Raw genomic sequence first — 25,265 nt, 5'->3', positions numbered from 1 at the left:
GCCAAGGCACGTTGGGGAAAGACCACCGTGTAACGTCCGCCTGCCTAGGCCCAGGGGTCCGATGCAATAACGGGGCTCCGCTGACCCCCCTGCTAAATATGTAATCGTACAGACCTGTATATATGAATGATGTCTCTGTCACTGTATACCAAGAAATGGAATGTTTATGGATGTATGGCATGACTAATTGTACAGTTCATCAAAATATTTTATGAATAAAGTATATTTTTGAAATAAAAAAAATTACAAACTTGAAGAAGTGTTGCATTTTTAACAACACTGTTTTTCTCTTAAGATATTAAACAGGGGCAATACAAGCAGATGTAACATCTCCAGTTGCACAATTTGAATCAGCTTCATTGGCTCGAGGCATTTTTCCCATCTGTTAATTCAATATGTTCACATGTAATGTTCATTTTTCAAGATTGAGAGAGTAGGACCCCTCAAAGATCAGCAACGTGGCCTTTGTGTGGAGCTGCAGAAAATGGGGGAGATACTAAATGAGTATTTTGCATCAGTATTTACTGTGGAAAAGGACATGGAAGATATAGAATGTAGGGAAATAGATGGTAATATTGTGAAAAATGTCCATATTATAGAGGAGGAAGAGCTTCCATGCTGTACATCTCTATGACTCTATGACCTGATCAGGTATATTTGAATCAGCATCATTGGCTAAAGGCATTTTTCCCATGTGTTAATCCAATATGTTCAAGTTTAATGTTCATTTTTCAAGATTGAGCCAGGACTGCCTGCAGTTTATTTCCATGTATAACTCCAACACTTCTTTCATGGGATATGCACAAAGCTACACTTTCCCAGCAGGAGGTCGCAATTAACAGCCAGGAAATGTAACTCTTGGCTAATGTTCCTTTCACTTATTCTCTTAAATTCACTATTAGAAAATCACCTTAGACCATATTAGAGTGAGAGGAGATTTGTGGTGGAGAGTGATACTAACAGAATGGGTTCAATTCCTGCACCAGCTGAGGTTACCATGAAAGTCCTGTCTTCTCAATCTCATCTCTTGCCTATCGTGTGGTGACCTTCAGGTTAAACCCCCACCATTTATCTCTAATGAGACAGTAGCTCTATAGACTTCTGAGATAATGATCATTTTTCCTTTGCCTTTACATTTCTCTTGGGAGAAAGACCAGGAACTAGAGAACAGCAGCTGGATGGCAATTGGCTAGATGAAAATAGACATTTGGTGTTACACAGAGAACTGTTGTAATTTGAAACACATTGAAAGTAAATTGGGAGTAGATTTTTATTTATTATTTAATGGGATGTGCGAATCATTGGGTAGGCTGGCATATATTGTCCATTACTTACTGATTCCATTTCAGGGGCTAGATTGACAGTCAATACCCATTACACCCAGTTATTTGACTACACTTCTTCATGCCCTACTTCTTTGAAGGAATCTATTCCGTTCTTAGTTTCTTCATCTCAGTCATATCTGTTCCAACTTCTGTGGATGGGGGAGGGGGGACAGTGGGTGAGCTCTGATCTGTCTTCCTTTGTCCTCAACAGAGGAATCTGCCCCTCTCCCAATGTGGTTGACAGGATCGCAAACTGTGCCCAACCCAATATCCCACACCTCTACACTCACCCCTTCCCGTCGCTCCCAGAATAATGTTAAAAATCACACAACACCAGGTTATAGTCCAACAAGTTTATTTGGAAGTACTAGCTTTCGGAGCGCTGCTCCTTCATCAGGTGGTTGTGGAGTATAAGATCGTAAAACACAGAATTTATAGCAAAAGTTTACAGTCTGATGTAACTAAAATTATATATTGACAAAGAGCTGGATTGTTTGTTAAATCTGTCATCTTTCAGAATGCTTCCAGCTTTCAGCCAAAATATATTAAAACAAGCATCCCCTACGATCAAGCCCTATGCATACACAGGATCTGTTCAGATGATGAGGAACGTGACGAGCACTTGGAAGTATTCAAGGATGGCCTCATAAGAATGGGGTACGATGCTCAACTCATCAACCGTCAGTTCCTACGTGCCATAGCGAGAAACCATAATGACCTCCTCAGGAGACAGACACGAGCCTTCATTGTCCAGTACTTCCCAGCAGCCGAGAAACTATGCCTCGTTCTTCGCAGCCTGCAACACATTATCAATGAGAGTGAGCACCTCGTCAAGACCTTCCCCACACCTCCAAGTCTCGCCTTTAAACAACCACCAAACCTCAAACAGATCATTGTTTGCAGCAACCTTGTCACGGTCAATGCTGCAAGATGTGTCAGAGTGTCAACATGGATACCACCAATACACATGGGGACACCTCCCACCATGTACATGGTAGGTACTCATGTGACTCAGCCAATGTTATCTATCTCATATGCTGCAAGCAAGGATGCCCTTAGGCTTGGTACATTGATGAGACTGAGCAGAGGCTACGGAAATGGATGAATGGACACTGCACAACAATCAACAGACAGGAGTGTTCCCTCCCAGTTGGAGAACACTTCAGCTGTCCAGGACATTCGACCTCAGATCTGCAGATGACCATCATCCAAGGCGGACTTTGAGACAGGCAACAATGCAAAGTGGCTGAGCGGAGGCTGATAGCCAAATTCGGTACCCATGGGGATGACCTCAATTGGGATCTTGGGTTTGTGTCACACTACAGGTGACCCCACTGCACTACACACACCCCTACAGACCCATACACTCATGCAGACTCTCTCATACACAAGCTCTCTCTCAAACACTCACACATACACTCCCACACTCACAAAGACTTAGACCCTTTTGCACTCACACTTACACATATATACAGTCTCTCACAGACACTAATACGCCACATCCCCCTACACATACATCCGTGCGTGCACACACACATGTATAAGTTTAAGTCTGTGGGCTGAATTTCTACTCGCAGAATTACATTTATTTTGCTCAAAAACTGCATGACTCCATGTAAGATTCTTTAAATTCCCTTTTTAGATTAGAACCAGTTTGAACACTGGGGCACAGACAGCCTCATACAGGGCACCTCACACCTTCAATGCATCATTTGGGCCAACACGGCACCTATTGTTAAGATTAGATTCCACATCAGATGAGATTCCCTACAGTGCGGAAACAGGCCCTTCCACCCAACAAGTCCACACTGACCCTCTGAAGAGTAACCTACCCAGACCCATTCCCTGACATTTATCCCTGACTAATCCACCTAACACTACGAGCAATTTAGCATCGACAATTCACCTAACCTGCACATCTTTGGACTTAAAAGTTAAAGTTCACTTGAGAATGTAACTTAAGGAAAGTTCTGAAATTTACTTAAGAAAGAACTGAAACCAACATGTCCATTCTGAAAGATGACAGACTTAACAACAATCCAGATATTTTTCAATATATAATTTCAGTTACATCACAGTGTAAACTTTTGCTATAAATTCCGTATTCTACGATCTAATACTCTACAATCACCTGATGAAGGAGCAGTGCTCTGAAAGCTAGTGCTTCCAAATAAACCTGTTGGACTGTAACCTGGTGTTGTGTGATTTTTAACTTTGTACACTCCAGTCCAACACCGGCACCTCCAAATCATCCCAGAATAATAACAGAGTACAGAAACATACAGAAACTGTAATCACTGGAGAAACGTATTTGCTGTTTTTCTGTCTTTTTTTTGTACTGTCAACTCAAACTGTCTTCACAGATGCTGTCAGACCTGCTGAGGTTCTCCAGTACGATAAAACAAAGTCTGGGTGCTGAAGGTCTGAATTTCAATAAAAAGGGTTCAGAAGGATTAGATTACAGTGTGGAAACAGGCCCTTCAGCCCAACACGGCTGAATTCTTTAAATTCCCTTTTTAGATTAGAACTAGTTTGAACACTGGGGCACAGACAGCCTCATACAGGGCACCTCACACCTTCAATGCATCATTTGAGCCAACACGGCACCTATTGTTAAGATTAGATTCCACATCAGATGAGATTCCCTACAGTGCGGAAACAGGCCCTTCCACCCAACAAGTCCACACCGACCCGCCAAAGTGTAACCCACCCATACCGCTTACCTAAAACTATGGGCAATTTAGCATCGCCAATTCACCTGACCTGCACATCTTTGGACTGTGGGCAGAAACTGCAGTACCCAGAGGAAACCCACACAGACACAGGGCAAATGTACAAACTCCACACAATCAGTCGCCTGAGGTAGGAATTGAACCCAGATCGCTGGCACTGTGAGGCAGCAGTGCTAACCACTGTGCCACCATGCTGGCCCAAGTGCAAGCAGCTGGAATTAGATTAGATTAGGATATCTGGTCGGCATGGACAAGTTGGACCGAAGGGTCTATTTCCGTGCTGTACATTTCTACGACTCTATAATAACAGCAATTCCTATGTTAGGCTTTCTTCAGCACTCCCCTTCCAGGTGTGTGCAGGTTGCAAACTACAATTCCCGGCGTGCCATGCGATGACAGCTCAGTGCAGTGGAGGGGTAATGGCGTCGTGACGTAGTGCAGTGGCGTGACGACATTTCCCCTCCCCCCACCCCCCACCCGGCGCGTCGTGTTGCTCGGCGGCCGTGCGAGAGCGGACCGGGCCGCGATTATGGTGCGGAGACCGAGGGGCAGCACAGGCGCTCGGATTTAGCACGGAGAGACGGTTTGACTTGATGGCTCCGAAACCGGACCCTAGACCCAAATTTCAGGAAGGTGAGGCCCCGCGGGGACACGGCGATGGGGGACGAAGAGGAGGGGGAACAATGGCGCCGGGGCCTTGGCTCCTTTCCTTCCCCCACCCACCCCTTAGTGCGCATGCGTGGATGGCACCCTCCCTGGGCACCCAGAGCTTTGCAGGCGCCTCAGTGGAGATTTTGCAGCTGGTTAGACTTCTGGATGTAAGCACATTGTACTCGTTCTTTATCCTTTGTAGCACTTAATTTGCGCAGAGTAAAGTTGCGCAGAATGTTTCTGCCGCCAGATTCTATGTGCGTGTGTTGTTTTTTCCCTGTAATCCTGCAATACTCTTAGTCGATCTTGACCGCTTCCCTCCCCCGCCCCACCACCACCAACAACAACAACGTTTTCAGCTAAAGTCAGATTTGTGTCATTTTTGCCTTTGATTTCAATGGAGCAAGTTTGCATTGGTAGTGACAACTTTGCAGCGACTTGCTCTGTATGCACAATGCAGCGAAGCATTCTTTGCAGTGCACTTTCCAAGGTTGTCAAAAGAATTGCTTCATTGGCCGTGCCCTTTTCCAGATGCGTGAGGAGGAGGTAAGTCAGCCAGCCAGCCTAGTTAAACATGCTTTGCATTGCTTTATTTGCTGAAATCATTTTGTTTTTTCTTGTAGCAAAAGAGAGTTTGCTCCTTTCTGTCTTTGAATGCTTTGTCCGTGTGTTCTTCCTGGAAGGAAATTTGGAATTCCTGGACTTCACATGTTTAGTGAGACTGTCCAACTTCAGTTGTAACATGACAAATCATAAACAGGAAGGCATAATATATTCTTTTGTTGTATGACTGCTAGATGGAAAGTGGTGGCAAGGTAACATTTTAGTCTGGATTTTGCTTCTGTGCTCTAGCTGTGTCTACATTGGCAAACAGTTAACCATAAGGTGAGAAAATGAAGTAAACTTTGGAAATACATAGCAAGTCCATGAGCAGCGGCAAAGATAGCTTAATATTTTGGGTGTAGACTCTGTCAGAACTGCTCTGACAGAGTCTGCATCTGAAACAGCCTGTACTTTCTTTTTTTTTCAGGTGCTGGTGAACTTGCTGTCTAGATAAAACAGAATATGCTGGAATCATTCAGCATCTGTGGAGAGAGGTAGGTAGGGTTAATGTATCAGGTCAATTTTGGTCAATCTTGAAAGCATTTGATTTTACCTTTTCTGCAAATAAATGTGCCATTGTTTGGATTGTAGGTGAGTTGTGTACATGAAGACTGAGGTTAAGGCAGATACAAAACTGAAATATGACAAAGCTGCCACTCCATTAGGGTAAAGTTGTGATTGGTTTACATGGAAAGTTATTATAACTGCATTCATAGGAATTTTATGGGAAGAAGTTGCTATGATGGAAAATGCAATAAGGAAATTAGATATTGAAATGCATCATTACATTGATGTAGTGCCTTTCATTGTCTTAGCAATCTTGAGTGTAGTTACTATTGCCGTTTAGGTTAGATTAGATTCCCTACAGTGTGGAAACAGGTCCCTCGGCCCAACAAGTCCACACCGACCCTCCAAAGAACAACCCACCCAGACCCATTCATCTACTCCCTACTAATGCACTTATCACTGTGGGCAACTTAGCATGGCCAATTCACCTGACCTGCACATCTTGTGGGAGGGAACTGGAGCACCTGAAACCCACGCAGACACTGAGAATGTGCAAACTCCATGCAGACAGTCACCCGAGGCTGCAATCTAACCTGGGTCCCTGGCGCTGCAAGGCAGCAGTGCTAACCACTGAGCCACTGTGATGCCCAACATGGCCGCCAAATTGCAGGAGCAGAACATGAGAAGGGCGCATTGACAAAGTGGTTAAAATGTAATTGGGATACTTGACTTATAAAAATAAATATACAGTGTATAAAAACAAGGAAATTATGATTAATCTTTTGAATAAAACATTGATTTAGTTTCAGTTTGTGTATTGTCTGGTTCTGTGTGCTAGACTCTGAAGGATGGGATGGCATTTGTAGGGCTGTAGGAATGTTTCATGGGAATGTTCAAAGAGATTTCACTTTTGTCGATTGTGTGGAAAGTGGGACTGGTTCTCTTGGAAAAGAGAAGATTAAGACGAGATTTGATAGAGATGCTCAAATCGTGAGGAATTTCTTGAGAGAGTAACTTGGGAGGAAAATAGAATCAAAGGGTGCAATTGTAGGGTGAGTAGCAAAAAGAATTTAAGGTGATGTAATATATTTCTTTGTTTGAGTGCTAAGGAATTGGAATGTACTACTTGAGAGACTGTGAAGACTGGATTCAGTTATGATTTTCAAAGGCAGTTGGAACAGGCAAGAAGACTGAAAAAACAGGTACTGCTTGAATGGACAGAGCTTAAAGGTCTTGGTGGTGCAGAAGGATTCTGGGGGCCTGGTACGTGATATGCAAAAAGTTATGCGAGTATAGCAGATGAAGCCATGTGGAGTACTATGTATAGTTTTGAGAAAACATATACTTGCTTCAGAAAAGATTCACTTGACTCATTGCTGGGATGAAAGGCTTATCACTTGGAGTTTAGAATGAGGTGATCTTATTGAAATACATAAGCTGATGAGTGGACTGGATAAATTCAATATTGGGAATATATTTCCTCTTGTCGGGAAGACTAAAACTAGGGGACTCAGTTTAAAAGTAAAATGTCTCTATTTTGAGACAGCGATGAGGAGAATTTTTTTTTTCTGATGCTAGTCAGTCTGTGAAATTCTCTTTTCCAGAAGGTATTGGAGGGTTGGTTCTTTAAATTGATTCAATGCTGAGTTAAATCTTTCTATAGACATGAATTAAAGGCTTTTGGGGGCAGGCAGGTAAGTGGAGCTGAGACCACAATCAGATCAGCCAGGTCTTATTGCATTGTGGGGATTTTATTTTTAAAAAGTCTTTATGGAATGTGGACATCACTGGAAAGGTGTGTTTATTGCCCATCTCCAATTGCTGAGAGGGCATTAACATTGCTTAGGGTCTTCAGGCCCATTTCCTTGCCCGAAGAACATAGTGTACCAAATGGGTTTTTATGACAATTGACAGCGGCTACATGGTCATTAGGCTAGCTTTTTCATTGCATTTTCTTCTTGAATTCAAATTTCATCTGTCATGAGATTCAAGCCCACATATCAAGAATATTAGCCTAAGGTTCTAGATTGCTAGCTCGATCACGTTACTGTTTCACTGTCAGCTACTTAAGTAGGCCTGAAGGGCCAAATGACAAACTCCTGTTCCTATGGTTGTTGCTGAAGAGAAGATATTTGTAATACTGTGAGGAAAGGGTATGGAAACACCTGGCTCTGTTGTTATTTGTGCAGGGGGCCAACAGAGATATGGTGGGCTGCCTGGCTGCTTCCTCTAACCATTCAGATTCAAATTTGTGTGCAGCAACAACCCGCAAACACATGAATAACCATTAGTGATATTGGTTAAGGACACAGAGAATTCCTCTTTTAAAACAATAACTTGACAGCACATCTTGGTTTAACATCTCATTTTAAAATGGCACCTGAGTGCAGCTATGACATTCTTACCTGGATATGAGCTCTGTGAGCCAGCATGAACACTCGATGATTACTTACAGATGGGGAGCTTAGGAAGATATATGGATGAATGGACAATAGTTTACATTACTTGAGAGAAATGGTCACTGTTGTATTTGTGTGTGAGGGAAAGGCAATCGTTTAGTTTTGAACTGAAATATTTGGTGTGCTGAATCAAATTAATCTCTCCTCCAGCCCTTTTTCTTGTAAGTCCTCCTCTCATCTTTCTTTCTCCCTCACTGCTGGTCCTCCTGGCTGTGCAGTTCATTAGCTGGAAGACGTTTGCAGCTTGTGGTGTGCATTGGTGGCGCCTATGTTGCTGAGCCTGTTATGGTGCTTTTTGAGTGACCACTGGTTCACCATTTTGAATCTCTGAATCAGTATATAACTGCTGCTTCTTGAACTCTGTAGAATGTCATTTCCTGATCAATATATATCCCTGAACCAGCATCACTTTAAAAAGAAATCAGATGATCTGGGAGTTAATCATTGTTTGTGGAACCTAAATCTATACAACTTGACTGCAGCATCTCTTGCATTACAATAATACAGCATTGCATAAAGTTCTTCATTTTCTGTAAATCATTTTGAAACATCCTGAGGTTATACAAAGTGCTATTTAGTTTTCTCTTTGTACTGATTCAGTTCTCAGTTGAAATGATTCAAACATTCTGGTTTGATTTTCCGTACTAAGTTTCACTTTGTAAAGCTACACTCCCACCCCACAGCAGTTTGACTTTGTTTGTTGGTACTTAAGTGCGTTGACTATGTTTGCATAGCAAACAAGTGAGTGAAGACTCATTAGACTCTGAATCCTGGGATGAGGGGTTGTCCTGAGGAAAGATTGAGGTAAAAACAATGACTGCAGATGCTGGAAACCAGATTTTGGATTAGTGGTGCTGAAAGGGCACAGCAGTTCAGATTGTTTGTATAAACATTGGAGTGAATGGATGGTTGATCTTATTGAAAAATAAGATTGAGGGGGCTTGTCGGACTGCAAGGAGGGTGATCCCTCTTCAGGGGCAGCCTAGAACTAGGGGGCGCTGTTTAAAGTTTTCAGCTGGTGCAGTGTACAGGTGCTCTCCCCACTCTTTGTTGCCCCCCTCCCCCGCAATGATAGTAGAATGTGACCAATTACCAACAACTGATTGGGTGTTTCTGTAAAACAATTCAAGTTTGCACTTATTGAGTATTAATAATATAGCACAGGCAAAGTTGTTTGCATGATTTTCATTACAATCAAAGATGAGGCGCTAGAGAAACTCAGTAAGTCTGGCAGCATCTTTGAAGAGAAAGAGAACTAATGTTTCAAGTCCAAATGACGCACTTTTTTGGGGGCAGAAGAAAGGTGGAAAAGTCTATAACATTGTAATTTCTGCTTCATTTAAATAAATTGGAGTCCAAAGTGTATTTTTCCAAAAAGATTCGGATAAAATAATTTTGAACATTTCAATGTAATTGCGCTTGAGATTGAATGTTAACAGTGCTGTATGACTCACTTTTCTTTATTTTACCAGGTGAACGTGTCTTGTGTTTCCACGGGCCATTGCTTTATGAGGCAAAGGTACGTGATCCAGAAGCTCTCTTATTCTGAAGAGTTTTTCTGCTTAGTTGAATGGAATTTTATTTTATTTTAATGACCAAATTACTTTTAGTCTGTTCTCTTGGTCACAAAAACATCTATCTCTTTTGTTCAATGAAAACAGCTCTAAAAAACAATTTGAAATGTCATAGTGTCTGATCAATATGCTGTGTTATAGAGACATTAAAATCAGAAAATTACTGAAAATACACAGCAGATTCATTGTATTGAGGTGAGAGATAAGTAATGTTTCAATTATGGATTCATCAGAACTGAAATTAGCCTGCTTACATTTACAATTTTATCTGTTGGGCAGCATGTATAACTTCTTCTAACTTTGTACTGCCTGTGGAGCTATTTCTATTGAAAAATTTAGATTCTTTTGTCACTTAAGAGTATTCCAAATTTTTTGAGGCAAACTAGAAGTACTAGTTAGTTGTTTCTAGGCTTGAGTTGCATGTGGACAAAAGAATTCTGATTTTTGTATCCTAGTTTTGGACCCCTACACAAATCTTGATTTCAAATGAATAAGGAGAACAGTGTATTTGCAATTCAGGATGAATGATCATATTATTAGAGAGGTTCTCTGAACTACTATTTAAAAAGAGAGAAAGATGAGAATGGTTATCATTTGAGGTGGAGCAATAACCTTGAGGTAAGAGAGGGATGCTAATCAGGCAAGTTTTGTTCTCCTACCCTGTACAGAGTGCAAGGTGCTAGAACAGCATGTTCACAGTTGATTTAAGAATTTAAATTTGCTGGTGAGAGTTGGGCTTTATAAGAATTAAAATTTGACAGTGACTTTAAAAAAAGCCTTTGAAATAAAAGCCCATTGAAGTTATGTTCTGCTGTTAAGGGAATTGTTTTTAATGCAGGAAGCAATAGCGAGGCCAAATATCACAGATGAAGGTAATTAAAGGTAAAAACACCAAATAAGAGAAGGCAATTACTGACTTAAGAGAATTAAATCTTTGAAGATTTGAATTATGGGACAATAAAGAATTATGCATCTGGAGAAGATAATCTTCATTTATGCTGGAAGGAGATTTGAGGTGAAGAGTGTGCCTGCATCTGAAAAATTAATTGACAATTAATGTCCCCCAATGAGTTCAGAGGAAATTGATGCAAAGGAACCGGACTGAAGTGAGAACCAACCTTGAGCCTCTGGAATGATAAAAGAATCGCTAGATACTGGAAAGGAAACAAGGCTACAATGAATATAAATTGCAAGCCTGAAACAAATCTGGAAATAAACATCAGGCTTTTTGCATTTGAAATGAAAGAAGTGATACAGAGCTGGCTCAAAGATAGAATTCAGAGGGTGTTGATGGAGGGTTACTTTTCACACTGGAGGCCTGTGACCAGCAGTGCGCCACAGACATCAGTGGGTCTGCTGATTTTCATCACTTATATAAATGATTCGAAATTGAACATAGGAAGTATGGTTAGTAAGTTTGCAGGTGACACCAAAATTGGAGGCATAGTGGACAGAAAGGAAGGTTACCTCAGAGTATAACAGGGCCTTGATCAAGTGGACCAATAGGCTAAGGAGTGGCAAGTGGAGTTCAATTTAGATAAATGTGAAGTGCTGCATTTCAGAAAGGCAAATCAGGGCAGGATTTGTACACTTAATGATAAGGTTCTGGGGAAATTGCTGAACAAAGGCACCTTGGAGTCAAGGTTCATAGTTTCTTGAAAATGGAGTCACAGGTAGATAGGATTGTGAAGGTGGTGTTTGGTATGCTTTCCTTTATTGGTCAGGGTATTGTGTATGAGAATTGGGAGGTCATGGTGGCTATACAAGTCATTGGTTAGGTCACTATTGGAACACTGTGTGCAATTCTGGTCCCCCTGCTATAGGAAGGATATTGTAAAACATGAAAGGGTTCAGAAAAGATTTACAAGGATGTTGCCAGTGTTGGAGCATGAGCCATAGGGAAAGGCCGAGTAGGCTGGGGCTCTTTTCCCTGGGGCGTCGGCGACAGGGGTGACTTTATAGAGGTTTATAAAATCATGAGGGGCATGGATAGGGTAAGTAGGTAAGGTCTTTTCCCTGGTTTGGCGGAGTCCCAAACTAAAGGACATAGGTTTAGGGTGAGGGGGACAATTTATAAGAGACCTAAAGGACAACATTTTCATGCAGAGGGTGGTTTGTGTATGGAATGAGTTGCCAGAAGTAGTGTTGGAGGCTGATTCATTTACAACATTTAAAAGGCACCTGAGTAGGAAAAGTTTAAAGGGATATGGACTAACTGATGGCACATGGGACTTGCTTAACATAGGATATCTTGTCAGCATGGATGAGTTGGACTGAAGGATCTGTTTCTGTGCTGTACATCTCTATGACTCTGTCATTCTGTGTACCAATTGTGGAAGAAAATAGCAACAGAATTAGTGAATTTCAACCATATAGTTATAGAAATGCAACCAATACATTGGTGTTGCTCAGCAAGGAAACTGCCTCTTCTACCCAGTCCAGGCATGAATGCAGACCCCACTGTATTGAGTTTACTTGTTGACATCAGGAGCGGATCATATTTAACAGTTTTGAGCCTGTTTGTCTGATATATATCTTGACTCAATTGGTTTGTTTCCGTCATCCTAAGTACCTTTGTCTGGCAAAAGTCTGTCAATATTTCATTTTTTTTCAAATTTCTTCTTTGGAAAGTTCTGACAAGTTATTTAATTTGGGGATGTACAATAAATATGGTCTGGTAAGCATCATCTACTCAAGAACAAATAACAAAAGCCTGTTCATAGAAGATGAAAACGCAATCCTTTTCTTCTCCATGTTGTCTTAGTCAGACCGGGTAAAGGGGTAAAGACTTTTTCTCGTCTAAAAGGGATTCTGATGAGGATGTATTCTCTTTTCCCAAGTGCTAAATAATTTTTAATAATGCTTTTCCACAATTTTCTGTTCTAGCTACAGTGATTTCTGGTTTATCAACACTTGCATGATTAAACCTCTCCTTGTCCATTTATGTTCTGTACTGTGTTCTTCATGTGCCCACATTAATGGTAAGGTTCTGGGGAAATTGCTGAACAAAGGCACCTTGGAGTCAAGGTTCATAGTTCCTTGAAAATGGAGTCACCGGTAGATAGGATTGTCAAGGTGGTTTGGTATGCTTTTCTTTATTGGTCAGAGTATTGTGTATGAGAATTAGGAGGTCATGTTGGTGGCTATGCAGGTCATTGGTTAGGTCACTATTGGATCACTGTGTTATCAAGGATGGAAGAGTTATTTTCGTTCTTTCAGCTTCTGTGCTGCCAACAATATATCATCTGCAAGTTGAAAATACAAGTCTTATCTGTCTGAGTAGTCAGGGCTTTATCACTCAAACTTGAGTTAGGTTTGCTAACGTGGCTGATATTTCATGGACCTTGAACAACAGTTTGATCATCTCTGGTCGTACACTTGTCTCTTTTGACACCTGGAACCAATTTGCACCATTCATCATTGACACCTTACTTGAAGGTGGATGTGTTTGCTTTGGAGGCTGCTCAGAGGAGATTCACTTGTTTGATTCCAGAAATGAAGGTTTTGGCTTATGAAAATGGTGGATCGGTGATTCTGAAAGATTGGAATTACATGCATTTGGACAGGTAAGGACTAAATAAGGACAGTTAACATGGTTTTGTGTGAGGGAAATTGTATCTCTCAAACTTTCAGTTTGATGAGGGTAGAACGATAGATGTTGTTTACTTGGACTTTAGTAAAGCCTTTAATAAGATTCCATATGGTAGACTAATTAGGTCACATGGGATTTGAGGTGAGTTTGCCAATTGGATATAACATTGCCGTTACATTATGAGAAAAGGGTGGTAGTGGTGGGGAATTGTTTATTCGACTGGAGGCTTGTGACCAGTGGTGTTCCAATACCGATCCTTGTGGGTCCACTTTTGTTTGTCATTTATATAAATGATTTGAATGAGAACATAGGAGGCATGGTTAGTACATTTGCAGATGACGCCAAAATAGGTGGCAGAGTGGACAGTGAAGAAGTATATTTAAGATTGCAAAGAGATCTTAATCAGTTGGGTCAGTGGACTGAGGAGTGGCAGATGGAGCTAAATTTGGATAAATGTGAGGTATTGTATTTTGGTAAAACAAACAAAAGATAGGACTTCTACAATTAATGGTAGGGTCCTGGATGGTGTTGTAGAACAGAGACACCCTGGGATTCAGATACATAATCCTTTGAAATTTGCATTTTGCACAGTTTCCTTTATTGCTCAGACTATTGAGTTTGGGAGTTGAGATGTAATGTTAAGTTTCCAACAGGATGTTGGTAAGGGCTGTTCCGGAGTAGTGTGCGTGGTTCTGGTTGCCCTGTTGTAGAAAAGATATTATTAGACTGGAGGGCATTCAGAGATGTTTTACCAGGATAGGGCCAGGAGTGGAGGGTTTGAGTTAAATACTGTCTAGATTTTAGAAGAATGAGAGGAGACCAGATTGAGGTATAGAAGGTATTAAAAGGATTGACATAGTAGATGTAGAGCAGATGGTTTCCCTTGTGGGGCAATCTGGAACAAGAAGCCATAGATTTAGGATAAGGGATAACAGATTTACAACAGAAATGAAGAGGAATTACTTTTCTCAAAGGGAAGTTAATTGGTGGAATTCACTACCTCAATGCTCTTTATGCTGGGCCATTGAGTAAATTTAAGGAGGAGATAGATTTTTAATTAGTAATCGCCTAAAGGGTTGTGGAGAATGGCAAAGTAGAATTGAGATGAGATTAGCTGTGTTTGTATTGAAAGGGAGTGCAGGCTTGAGGTGTTCAATTGTCAATACCTACTTTTAGTTCTCTATTTTGTTGAAGGTGCTGACTCTCACAAGCCTTTCTTTCACAAATATTTGTATGTCTTGTAAACAGCAAGCAGGAATGGCTTGACAAGGTTCCTGGAGAGCAGTCGCGGTGCTTTTACCACACATACCAACTTGGGTCCAGTCATTTGCAAAGACTGAGTCTTTTCAGAACCTTGTGCATGCATGGTGACCAGTGTAACTGTTCATTGTCATAACACTTCAGAGTGACAGTTTTGGGAAAGTGTCATTGTTTATCCAGTTGCTCTCATTACATAGCAGATGTTATGCATTTTATTAGCTGCTTCAGGTTTCATTTGCATAAAGAGAACTTGGGCAAAGAGGGTTTTTATAACTTAATCCACAGCATAAACATGAAGTAAAGGGTTTTTCAAATTAAGCTTTGATTTTCCCAAACAAACTTCATTTCCTAAGCAGATGTCATGGTAAATCAATGGGTAACCTCCTTTTGGAATGGAATGGCATGATAAGAGGAATTCTCATTAGTCTAAACACCCTTTTTAAGAATAAACCCTGTTAGCATCCCAGCCTCTTCACTTTTCACTGGTGGTCTTTGGTCATTGATAGGGATTTAGCAGCCGGACGTCCCAAGGGTTTTCTTTTCATTCCCTCTAAGGATGACAAATGCTAGCAATAATCCCTTGTTACTTTTAAGTGTTTGTCCAGTGCAAACTGATGCTGAAATTCTGTGTCTTCCTGGTTTATTTATCCTTTGGGGTAACATCAGTAAATAGGAGCTGATTTCTTTGTCTGCTCCTTTCCCTAATGAGTATTGTATTCCATTTAAGATAATTAAGGACAATACTATAATGGTAACTGAGTTTCATTACTAAGCGCATCCAAACCATTTTATTATGTGAGAATGCTGGGCTTTTACTGGTATTTGGAGAATTACATTTGATTGTTTTAGTTTCTGCCAAGTTTTTTTTTAATGATATTAAGTGAAATGCGATGGTATTCTGGCATTTTTACCAACAATTTTGAGGGTCTATCTATTTGATTCAGTCTGTTTCTCTATGAATCCTAAATCAGTGTGATTTCTGATCCGGCTTGTTCTGTTTAATATACACATACTGGCTTGGGATCTAGGGGTACAACTTTGTATGTGGAGATTGTTATCTATCCCTACAAAATTCGCTCCACATTTTGATTTTATTTATCCAGGGCTGCCACCCAGTGGAAATGTTTGGTGACTTTAATGTCAGAATATCAAATTGTGGCCAGCATCTATCATGGTTGAATTCAGTCTTTCCTAGATCGATGGAAAGAGCACCAGATCTTTGGGTGTGTTTGGGGAGTATTTGATCTGCCATTGCAGGCTTGGAAGCAGAGATAAGGAACACTGCCAACCTCTTCAGAATGGAAATAATTTCCTTACATGATCTCTCACACTTGGCCCTTTTTCTTGCAATGTTAGTTGCTGATTAATGTGTGTACATTTGATTTCAGCATCAATTGAAATATTAATGCAAAATATTTCTTGAATGATACATTATACCTAAAAATTCCACAGATTTAATGTGATTTAATGAGTGCTGAACTTAATCTAGTTAACTTCCATTAATTTGTTTTTTCTGTTGCAGTGCGTAAAAGTTGCTATAAAGGACAAACAAGTGAAATACTTCATACATTATAGTGGCTGGAATAAAAAGTAAGTATTAAATATGAGAGACCGATTGCGTCTAAAATTGTGAATTTGCTTGACTGGGAAGGGTAATATCCAAATGCTTTAGGAGAGGCCAGAATTTTGTGATGTTAATATAATCAGTGCTACTTCTGTGGCAAACTTCAGTGACATAAATGATTGGAGTAATCTATCTAAACAGTTCCAATGAATGAAAACCACTGTAATGGTATTTCAATTGCAATTAGAGGCCATGTGAAGGAAGAACTCTAGTTATTTTTACTCACCACTTGACAAAAATTTTGGGTTTAATTAGTTTTATCATATTAAGGGTACATTGTGTAAACACCAAATTTCTTTCTAACCTTGAATTGTAAATGCTGCAGCCACAGTCTAAGTCACTCATGTCCCTCAATTTAAGGATGACATCCACTTGGGGTTTCAGGGTTCTCCTGTGGCTCTGAATGTGACTTGAGAAGACTGATTTTTGAACCACAGATCTTCGTCATATCAGATGAGACATTGGAATTCAGACTGCAGGATTTGCTGCTTTTTATTTCCTTCTGTGTTGTCACCCTGCTTCATCATTTTCATCATTGTCTTTGGAGTTTGACTCAGGATATAGCTTGATGGACACTTTATCAGCATTCTGAGCAATTTGTAGCAGACTCTTCCTCTCTGTCAATGGTGCTGTGCTTCAAGGGAAGTTCCTAAATGTCTTTGAAGTGTTTTCTTTGCTCTCCCTGGAGTTTTGACAGTTTGAGATTTGAGAAATGACAATCCAGACACAGTGGCCAGTCTGTCAAAGTTATTTTTCAGGGGTTTTACCTGAATGATTGTTGACCTGACTTCAGGAAACCCATGATACTAATGCTTGGAACACTTTCATGGCTGAGGATTAGCCATGATCAAAATGAATGGCAGATCAGGCTTGAATGGACTACTCCTCTTGCCTACATTTACCAATGCAAGAAAAAAAGCTGGTTTTAAAATAAGATTGAAGGAAGTTGATGTTGAACTGTAGGATGAGTTCCTGAAACTTGATGAAGGATATTTCATAGCATTGTGACATAAACACAAGTTGGAATTTTATGCACCTTCTGCCTTGAAGTGGGAAAACAGACGTGGTAGGATGTGTAAAATCAGGTGGCAAGGTAGGGATAGTGTGTCTATTTTTCTTTAGTGGAATTTTGGTGGGGTGGGGTCATCTCTCCAAAAAAGATTGTAATCACAGTTATGACTGGCCTTTCCTTCGCTCCTCTGGCACATTTGTATGGTAATGTTTTTGCAGTTTGGGAAGGAATGCTGTGAATTTGCCAGACCATTTGTCAACAGTCTTTATCATTGATCAGATTAAAACAAATCAGAGTGCATGATTTCACTTGCCTGTCGCATTTACGATGGGGTTGGTCATGGAGTCTGTTTGAGTTCTGTATGCAGCCCTCACCTCTCGAAACATCCACAAATCGCAAGGAGTCACTTGACAAGAAAAAATAACTTTTATCTGTTGCATTAATGTATTTTTTAAACTTGGAGATTATAGATTGTTACCTGCTCCATTCATTTCAGGCGCTTACTTGGCAGGATCTCTCTCTGTACATTAGGCTCTTCAAATTAAGCAACTGTACCCCAAATAGTATCTGATCAGTTATTGATATCTAAAAACTGATCACAAGCAAAATGTTTTACACTAATCACATTTTCTAAGCTTCATTGATCTCTCTGGTCAATAATTTAGTAAATGTCCATGTAAATTTTACTGTAGTATTCCATTTGCACTTTACCGTTAACGTTGAACAGACTAAAACATAGCCATGACCATGTTGAAAGTTCAACTGTTTGAGAGCTGAAAAATTCATTTGAGAGGAAATGGAACAGTCAGAAGCTAATTTAAGCAATTTCAAAAGATCATCCTTAGCCATTGCTAGGTGGAAATAGACTTACCTCTACCAGTCAACCACAGAGTTTTTAAAATATTGTCAATCTGCTACCATGTTATGCTGGCTGAATCATGTGCAAATCACAGACCTGAAGTAAGTAGTGTTGGTTATAATATGAAAATTACACTGCTAGCAGCCATTGGTTATTTTAATATTTGAACTGATGCTGAATGTTTGTAGTCAAAATGCTCAGACCAGCAATAGCGTATGTAGTTTGTATTTTCTGGGGGGGATTGGATGTGTTCGGGAGGTGTACAAGTGTTTTAGGCTATCATTTTGTTTAGAAATTCAGAATTTGTCATCAGAACTGTAGGACTGAAAAATAGGGTTTTTTTTTAAAAAAAGCTCCTCAAACAAATGAGATCTGTCAGATATTCATCAGGCATGGTTTTGTCTCCCACTGTTGATCTGGCTTCAGATGCTGGCCAGGTATTCCTTTGCAAAAAGGAGGAAGGGTGAAGTACAAGTTTATAGCTTTTGCATGACGAATTTGGTTGGTTTATTCTCAGAAAAGGTTTGGATTCTGTTTGACTTTTTGACCAAAGAATGATGCAAGGAGACTTAAACGGGAATTTTTTCTGATTTGAAGTCTTTGGATGGTAGCGATGTCTGGGGATTTGTTGAGCTTGGATGGGTGGGGTGGTGCTGAAGTAGGGTTTCATTTGAGTCCTATGTCAATGTTCTCTCTCTAAGCCAAATGGCTGTGTAGCAACCTGGAGGTTTTCCAGCAGGTGGAAAACAATTGGGTTATTGCATGTTTGCAACTGTGTGCAAGATATCTATTGGAGGTGCACAGCTAGACTTTGACTAAGGACATGCTTGACGTGGTATTAAAGTCTCTGAGGCATCTGTTGACCCACATACTGTTTAGGCTAATGTGTAAAAGTTGCTTGTGCACTAAGTATTTAAGGGTTGCAGCTGTCTGGACCTCGCCCTGCAAAGTCTTCACACATCCAGAAAGAGAATCAATTTTAAGACGAAAGCTACTGAAAGAAACTGATTTACTGGTATTTGGTCTTTGTATCAAGATGATTGTGCATTTCCAGTAAGGAGTTTATAGATGACAAAAATCAAAGTACTATATGTAAGTTTATTTTTAAAAAATGGTGGGAGCAGCAAATGACAGCTGTATTTTTCAATCATGGAAATGACGTATAAAGAAATTGCGGTGCATAACTGAATATTTTTAAGCATTTTTAAAAAAAGAGACACATCGATAAACTGCAAACGTTATTGCTGTTAGAAACATTTAGTCAATTAGCCATGTCACAACAATGTCTTCATTTTGCACTTACTCTCAAAAATAATTGTAAGATGTTCCATCTTTTTATTACAAAGTTGATGCCTTGTCATAGTGCCCATGACACTACTTCCTTCAACAGTAACAAATGTAAATGTTGGTATGTTGGAATAGAGTTGAGTCCTGAAAATGTATTTTGTTAGGTGAATAGGTTAGGGTAATGAGAAAAAATACCAAATATGTAATTCTTTATTGTTTCGCCTATTTAAACAGCTTAGGTGTGTGGTACCTTCAAGATTGCAGGTATTGTAAAGACTAGTTAGAATTATTTTACTTAAGACTAAAATGAAATGTCATTGTTTTCCATGCTGCTTCAGAATTATTTTCACTTTATTTGGTTTCTGAAACTCAATAAACCTAAAAACAAGGTTTACTTAGAAAATGTACGTGTGAAGAGAGATAAGTGTGAACTTGTTGGGAAATTGTAGCACAAACCATTTAAAATAAAAATGGAGATTATCTCTTAAATTTCTTCTTCCAAATGTGAACATTGCATTGAAGTTGGGGAAATGTGCCAAATGTTCCTAATTCAGACCTTTGTATGCCAAGTTTATTCAGTCTTGTCTGTTGGGCACAATTTTGAACGTAACTTCCTGAATTAGCAAGGAAAATCAGTCAGACAGGCTTCCCACATGTCATTGGCTAGGGCATATGTGCAGGCCACAAGCTGAATTAAGATCAGGTCATGTGAGATCTATCATCGTCAAAAGCCTGTCAACATGTGTTAACTGACATGAGGAATGGCTGTTTGGTTGAGAAGATTGCTGGATCTGTGACAGAGATCTGGTACTTTTGGGAAGGGAGGGAACAAGATTTTGCTTGGGTTGAAGTTGAATCAGCGTGACAAATGAGCTTGCGTGAAAACTGTTAATGACAGTGTTTACTGATATTAATGCTGGTCTTGTACTATTTGACTGGCTTTATGATGAGATGTCTCATAATGTTAATATGAATTTTTAAAGATTTTTGTATGTATATTTAAGGAGGGAGGATGGTCTTGTGACTGACTCCCCTCTAATGCGATGTCAGATTACTATTAATGTTGATAAATGATTCTGCCTGTACTGCTTTTCATTACCATAGAGTTCTTTATGTAATTTTTTCTATCAGATTGAAATGTTTTATTCACTACTGCAATTCACTCTGGTAGAAAGCAGTGAGTTTACTTTAGGTAATCTGTCTTTAACGATCCACTAAAATCAGTGCTGTCGCTGCAGTTACTTGTATTTGCATACCACAATTTAATGTAATGGAACATCCTGCACCATTTCTCAAGGTGAACATGGCGAGAGCTAGAATGATACAGCTCAGAACCATTTGACTAATTATGCATGTGCCAGCTAATTGAATGATCTATTCCTTTATTCCCGTTGTCCTGATTTCTTTACGTGCACTCACGTTCTCCCACATCCAGAATTTATCTATTTAATTTATCTATTGAAAGTTATTATGGAAAATGCTTCTAGCTTCCTTTCAGGCAGTGTTTTCGAGACTGTAACAATTTGCAGGCTTTTTAAAAAGAAACTTGTCACTTTTGGTTATTTGCCCTTAAAAGCAGAAAGTGACATCATAGAATCCCAGCGGTGTGGAAACAGGCCATTCGACCCAACTTGTGCATACTGACCTTCTGAAGAGCATCCCTCTACCCTACATTTCCCGTGGCTAACCCACCTAGCCTGCACATCGCTAACACTATGGACAATTTAGCATGGCCAATCTACCTAACCAGCACATCTTTGGAGATGTGCAAGACCATCTGCATGGTTATCATAATGAGTTTGGAGGATTTTGTAAAAAGCTGGGAAGAAATGTTGAGCACAAAAAATATATTTTAATTCAGGTTTCCCCCTTTGACATTCAGAATGTTCAAATTGACACATGAAGTTTGAAAGTAACTATTTGCGTGCATCACATAAAGCAAGTTCCCACAAAATGTGGCTGCTGATTGAGCAGTTCTTATTATTGATGACTTGTGTTTGAGGAATGAATGTTGGCTGGCAAGCTGAATAATTCTTTGCCAAATTATGTCATTGTATCCTTGGATGTCCACATGGAGCAGGGCCTGGCCTTTATATGTAATCTGAAAGTCTGCAGTGTGTGTGGTGAAATGTTGGCTTGAAGATGCATTCTTAGCCTGGGGTAGGCTTGAATCCTATTATTTGGATACAAGCATTGCTAACTGAGCCAAGCTGATACTACATATAAATGCTTGTTTCCAAGATGGCACTTGATGTGGTCAGAAGCTTCCAAAATATAAAGGTATCAACTTCATGAATTATAATTTCAACCTGTAACTACAGTACAAAATCAAAAACTTATTGGGCTTCAAATACTGAAATTTGTACAACTGTCCTTGTATCCAAGCACTTATTTATTTTGCAATGATCTTCTTGAATGATGGATGACTTGAGGGACTGAATGCCCTCCTGCTCCTAGTTCATGAGGCCACACATTGTGAATTTTGCAATAATATTAATGGTGGAAATGTGAAGTTTGCGACTTCAATGGCTCTTTCACTTTATGATGGACAATATCTGGGATTTGGCTGTCTTGACCAAATTTGTCTGCAGTGCACCTTGGGTGATGTGATTCTGATTTTAGAGATTCATATTTCATTTATCTGCAAATGCCTTGCCTTGACAGCTTGTCAGGATCATGTAAGTGTCAGGTTAAATATTATCCTATAGAACTTCTGTAACACACTCGGGCCTTTTGGGTAATTCAACATGGAGAACGGGAAAAATGGTGGCTGTAAGGGATGCTTCTTTTTTTGAGGTAATTTAGGTGTTTAAGATTTCCTCTAATTCCAGGAGCAACAATTGCTGTTTTATAAAGTGTTGTGTTGTTTTGGAACTTTGGTGAAAAAAGATCAAAACAACGGCACTGTTAAAAGGAGGAAGACGGGCAAAAGCCAGTGATCACGTGGTCAGAGAGGGAGAGAAACAAACCTCCACTGCTAACTTACACAGCAGTGAATCTGCACAGTTATTGCCTTTGCTATTTGAGTTCATTCATATCTGGATATTGAAGTGTGTCTAGGAAAAATTAACAAACGGCGAAATTTCACAGCTGACCTTGGAGGAACAGGTGGGGTGAGCTCACAGCACAGGAACATAAAAGTGCATAGTTATTAACATGTAACCTTGCTGTAAGTCTATAGTAGTGAGAGGTGGGTTCTTTGTTTGTGTTTTGAGAACTGTCTCTTGATTAAATTTTAAAAATATAAACTAATCACTAAGTTAGCCTGGAGCACTGTTTTTTAGAGCAAAAAGACAATGCTATTTTTTGCTCCTTCATATCAACAGACCCAAAGATGGTCTTCAGTAGAGTGATATACTCTCTCTGTTGGATGTGTGAGTTTAGGGAGAGTTTTCATGTTACTTGTGATTGTCTGCAGGAAGAGTCTTTGGTTGTGAATCCTATCAGATCGCATGATTGCCTCTAACTGCCACCCCAACCAATGAGGAATTTACAAGAGCGAGGGGTTGTGATGGATGGCAGTTATAGGAAGGGAGAAAAGCCACAGATACGGTCACCTAGATGGGTTAGCTCCAGGAAAGGTAGGAGGGCTAGGCAGGTAATGCAGGAGTCTTCTGTGGCTGTTCCCATCTCAAACAAGTATGCTGCTTTGGAAAATGTAGGTGGTGATGGACTCTCGGGAATATAGCATGAACAGCCAGTTTTTTGGTATCGAGACTTTCTCTAATGTAAGGAGGGGTACGTTGGGTTCCAAGCAATCAATTGTGATCAGGGACTTTCTCTAGTCTGAGGCGCAGCCAGACATTTCTGCTGCTAGCAGTGAAAAATCAGAATGGTGTGTTGCCTTCCTGGTGCCAGGATCGAGGATATCTCCGGGAGGGTGCAGCAAAGGGGAGAGGGACCAGCAAGAGGTCATTGTACACATTGGAAGTAATGACATAGGAAGGGAAAAGGATGTGATTCTAAAGGGACAATATAGAAAGTTAGGCAAAACATTAAAAAGGGGGTCCTCGAGTGTAGTAATATGTAGATTACTCCCAATGCTGCAAGCTAGTGAGGGTAGGAACAGGAGAATAGAGCAGATGAATGTGTGACTGAGGAGCTGGTACAGGGGAGTAGGGTTCACATTTTTGGATCATTGGAATCTCTTCTGGGGTAGAAGTGACCCGTCCAAGAAGGACAGATTGCACCTGAATTGGAAGGGGACCAATATACTGGCAGGGAGATTTGTTAGAACTGCTTGGGAGGATTTAAATTAGTAAGGGGGCGGTGTTGGGGGGGTGGTGGGGTGTCATAGCAATTACAGAAATGGGGGTCAAATGGTCAGGACTGGCAGCTTAATGTTCCAGGATACAAATGCTATAGGAAGGATAGAAAGGAGGGGGAGTGGCCATTTTGATAAGGGATAGTATTGTTGCTGTACTTGGGGATGATGTTCCTGGGAATACGTCCAGGGAAATTATTTTGGTGGAACTGAGAAATAAGAAAGAGATGATCACCTTATTGGGATTGTAATATAGATCCCCTAATACAGAGCAATCTCGGTTATCCGAACATCAATTATCTTGAATTTCAGATTATCCGAACAAGATCTCAAAGTTCCATTAAAAATGTTACATTAAAGAGGTGTTATGGACACTGGTTGCGAGTGGGAATTCTGAGTGCATCAGCAAGGAGGGTGATGGGTTGACTGCAATAACATATGGGATTTTAAATGGTCTAATGTTTATGGAGTGCGGAGGGGTCTGTGGTTGAAGGATGGTCAGAATAGCATTTCAGTAATCAAATAAGATTGCAAATGAATGGATAGGATTTCACCTGGTCTGAAATGATGAGAGTGTTATCAGAATTTTGAATGATCTGTTTTAGTTTGAAAGCTGGCAAATGAAGTGAAATCAGGATGAGTGAGGAGTTTATATTGGATGATGAAAATGGTGGTTTTGGTATTTCCAGTATTTTAATTGTTGGAAATTATGACCAAGCAAAATTGCCAAAAATATCCATATTTACTTTGTCTTAACTAATTTCAAGGATTAAGTATTTACAATTAAAAGTTACTTCATGCTAGATATAATTATTTTGACTCTTATACCTGATGTGAGGAATAAATGTCATGCCTAAAGATATATTTGTCCAAGATTGATAAAATTCACGTTAACAATGTATATTTAATAAACGTCTCATTTGAAGTGTACATAAAGCTATGTCTGGAGCAGTGAAGCAAAGAAACAAAATCACTTCAAACAACAGCGACTGGATATTTTCTTGAAAAAAATAATAACCAACCTCTACCTCAATTAATTTTATTTACACAGTGATTGTATTTGGAAAATATTATGAATTTTTAAGCAATATCCAGTGTTTGTATACATTTTGTCGATTGAATAAAATAAAAACTGGAAATATGCTTTTTTTAATGTCATTTTTTACGTTCAGTATGGCTTCCTTTGTTTGTTCAGATAACTGATCTGATCATCATCAGTAATCTGAACAAAATACTACCTGCCCATCTCGTTCTGATAATCAAGGTTGTTCCGCCAATGGGAAATTGAGAAGCACATTTGTAAGGAGATCTCGGTTGTCTGTAAGAATAATAGTGTGGTTATGGTAGGGGATTTTAACTTTCCAAACATAGACTGAGACTGCCTTAGTGTTAAGGGTTTAGATGGAGAGGTATTTGTGTACAAAAAACTATTTGATTCAACATGTGGATGTACCTACTAGAGAAGGTGCAAAACTTGACCTGCTCTTAGGAAATAGGGCAGGGCCGGTGCCTGAGG

The 25,265-nt window shown here is 39.9% G+C and overlaps 1 protein-coding gene across 5 annotated transcripts in view; it reads left to right on the top strand.

The window, feature by feature from the left end:
* Positions 1–4,520: 4,520 nt before the first annotated feature.
* The window catches only part of morf4l1 (mortality factor 4 like 1), a 58,660-nt gene continuing 37,915 nt past the window's right edge, over positions 4,521–25,265 (top strand). For 2 of the 5 annotated variants that reach the window (XM_072565326.1, XM_072565325.1), the window contains exons 1-3: positions 4,521–4,690; positions 9,750–9,796; positions 16,226–16,293. In XM_072565326.1, the coding sequence (XP_072421427.1) occupies positions 4,651–4,690; positions 9,750–9,796; positions 16,226–16,293 (155 nt within the window). In that variant the 5' untranslated portion in view covers positions 4,521–4,650. Of the gene's footprint in view, positions 4,691–4,853; positions 4,876–5,738; positions 5,806–9,749; positions 9,797–16,225; positions 16,294–25,265 lie in introns of those variants that run through there. The other 3 variants (XM_072565327.1, XM_072565328.1, XM_072565329.1) reach the window with 3 other exon arrangements.

This window comes from Chiloscyllium punctatum, chromosome 48, assembly GCF_047496795.1.
Source record: "Chiloscyllium punctatum isolate Juve2018m chromosome 48, sChiPun1.3, whole genome shotgun sequence".
NCBI classification, from domain to species: Eukaryota; Metazoa; Chordata; class Chondrichthyes; order Orectolobiformes; family Hemiscylliidae; genus Chiloscyllium; species Chiloscyllium punctatum.
Note: the sequence above shows the minus strand (reverse complement) of the source record. Positions and strands in the feature narration are given on the sequence as shown.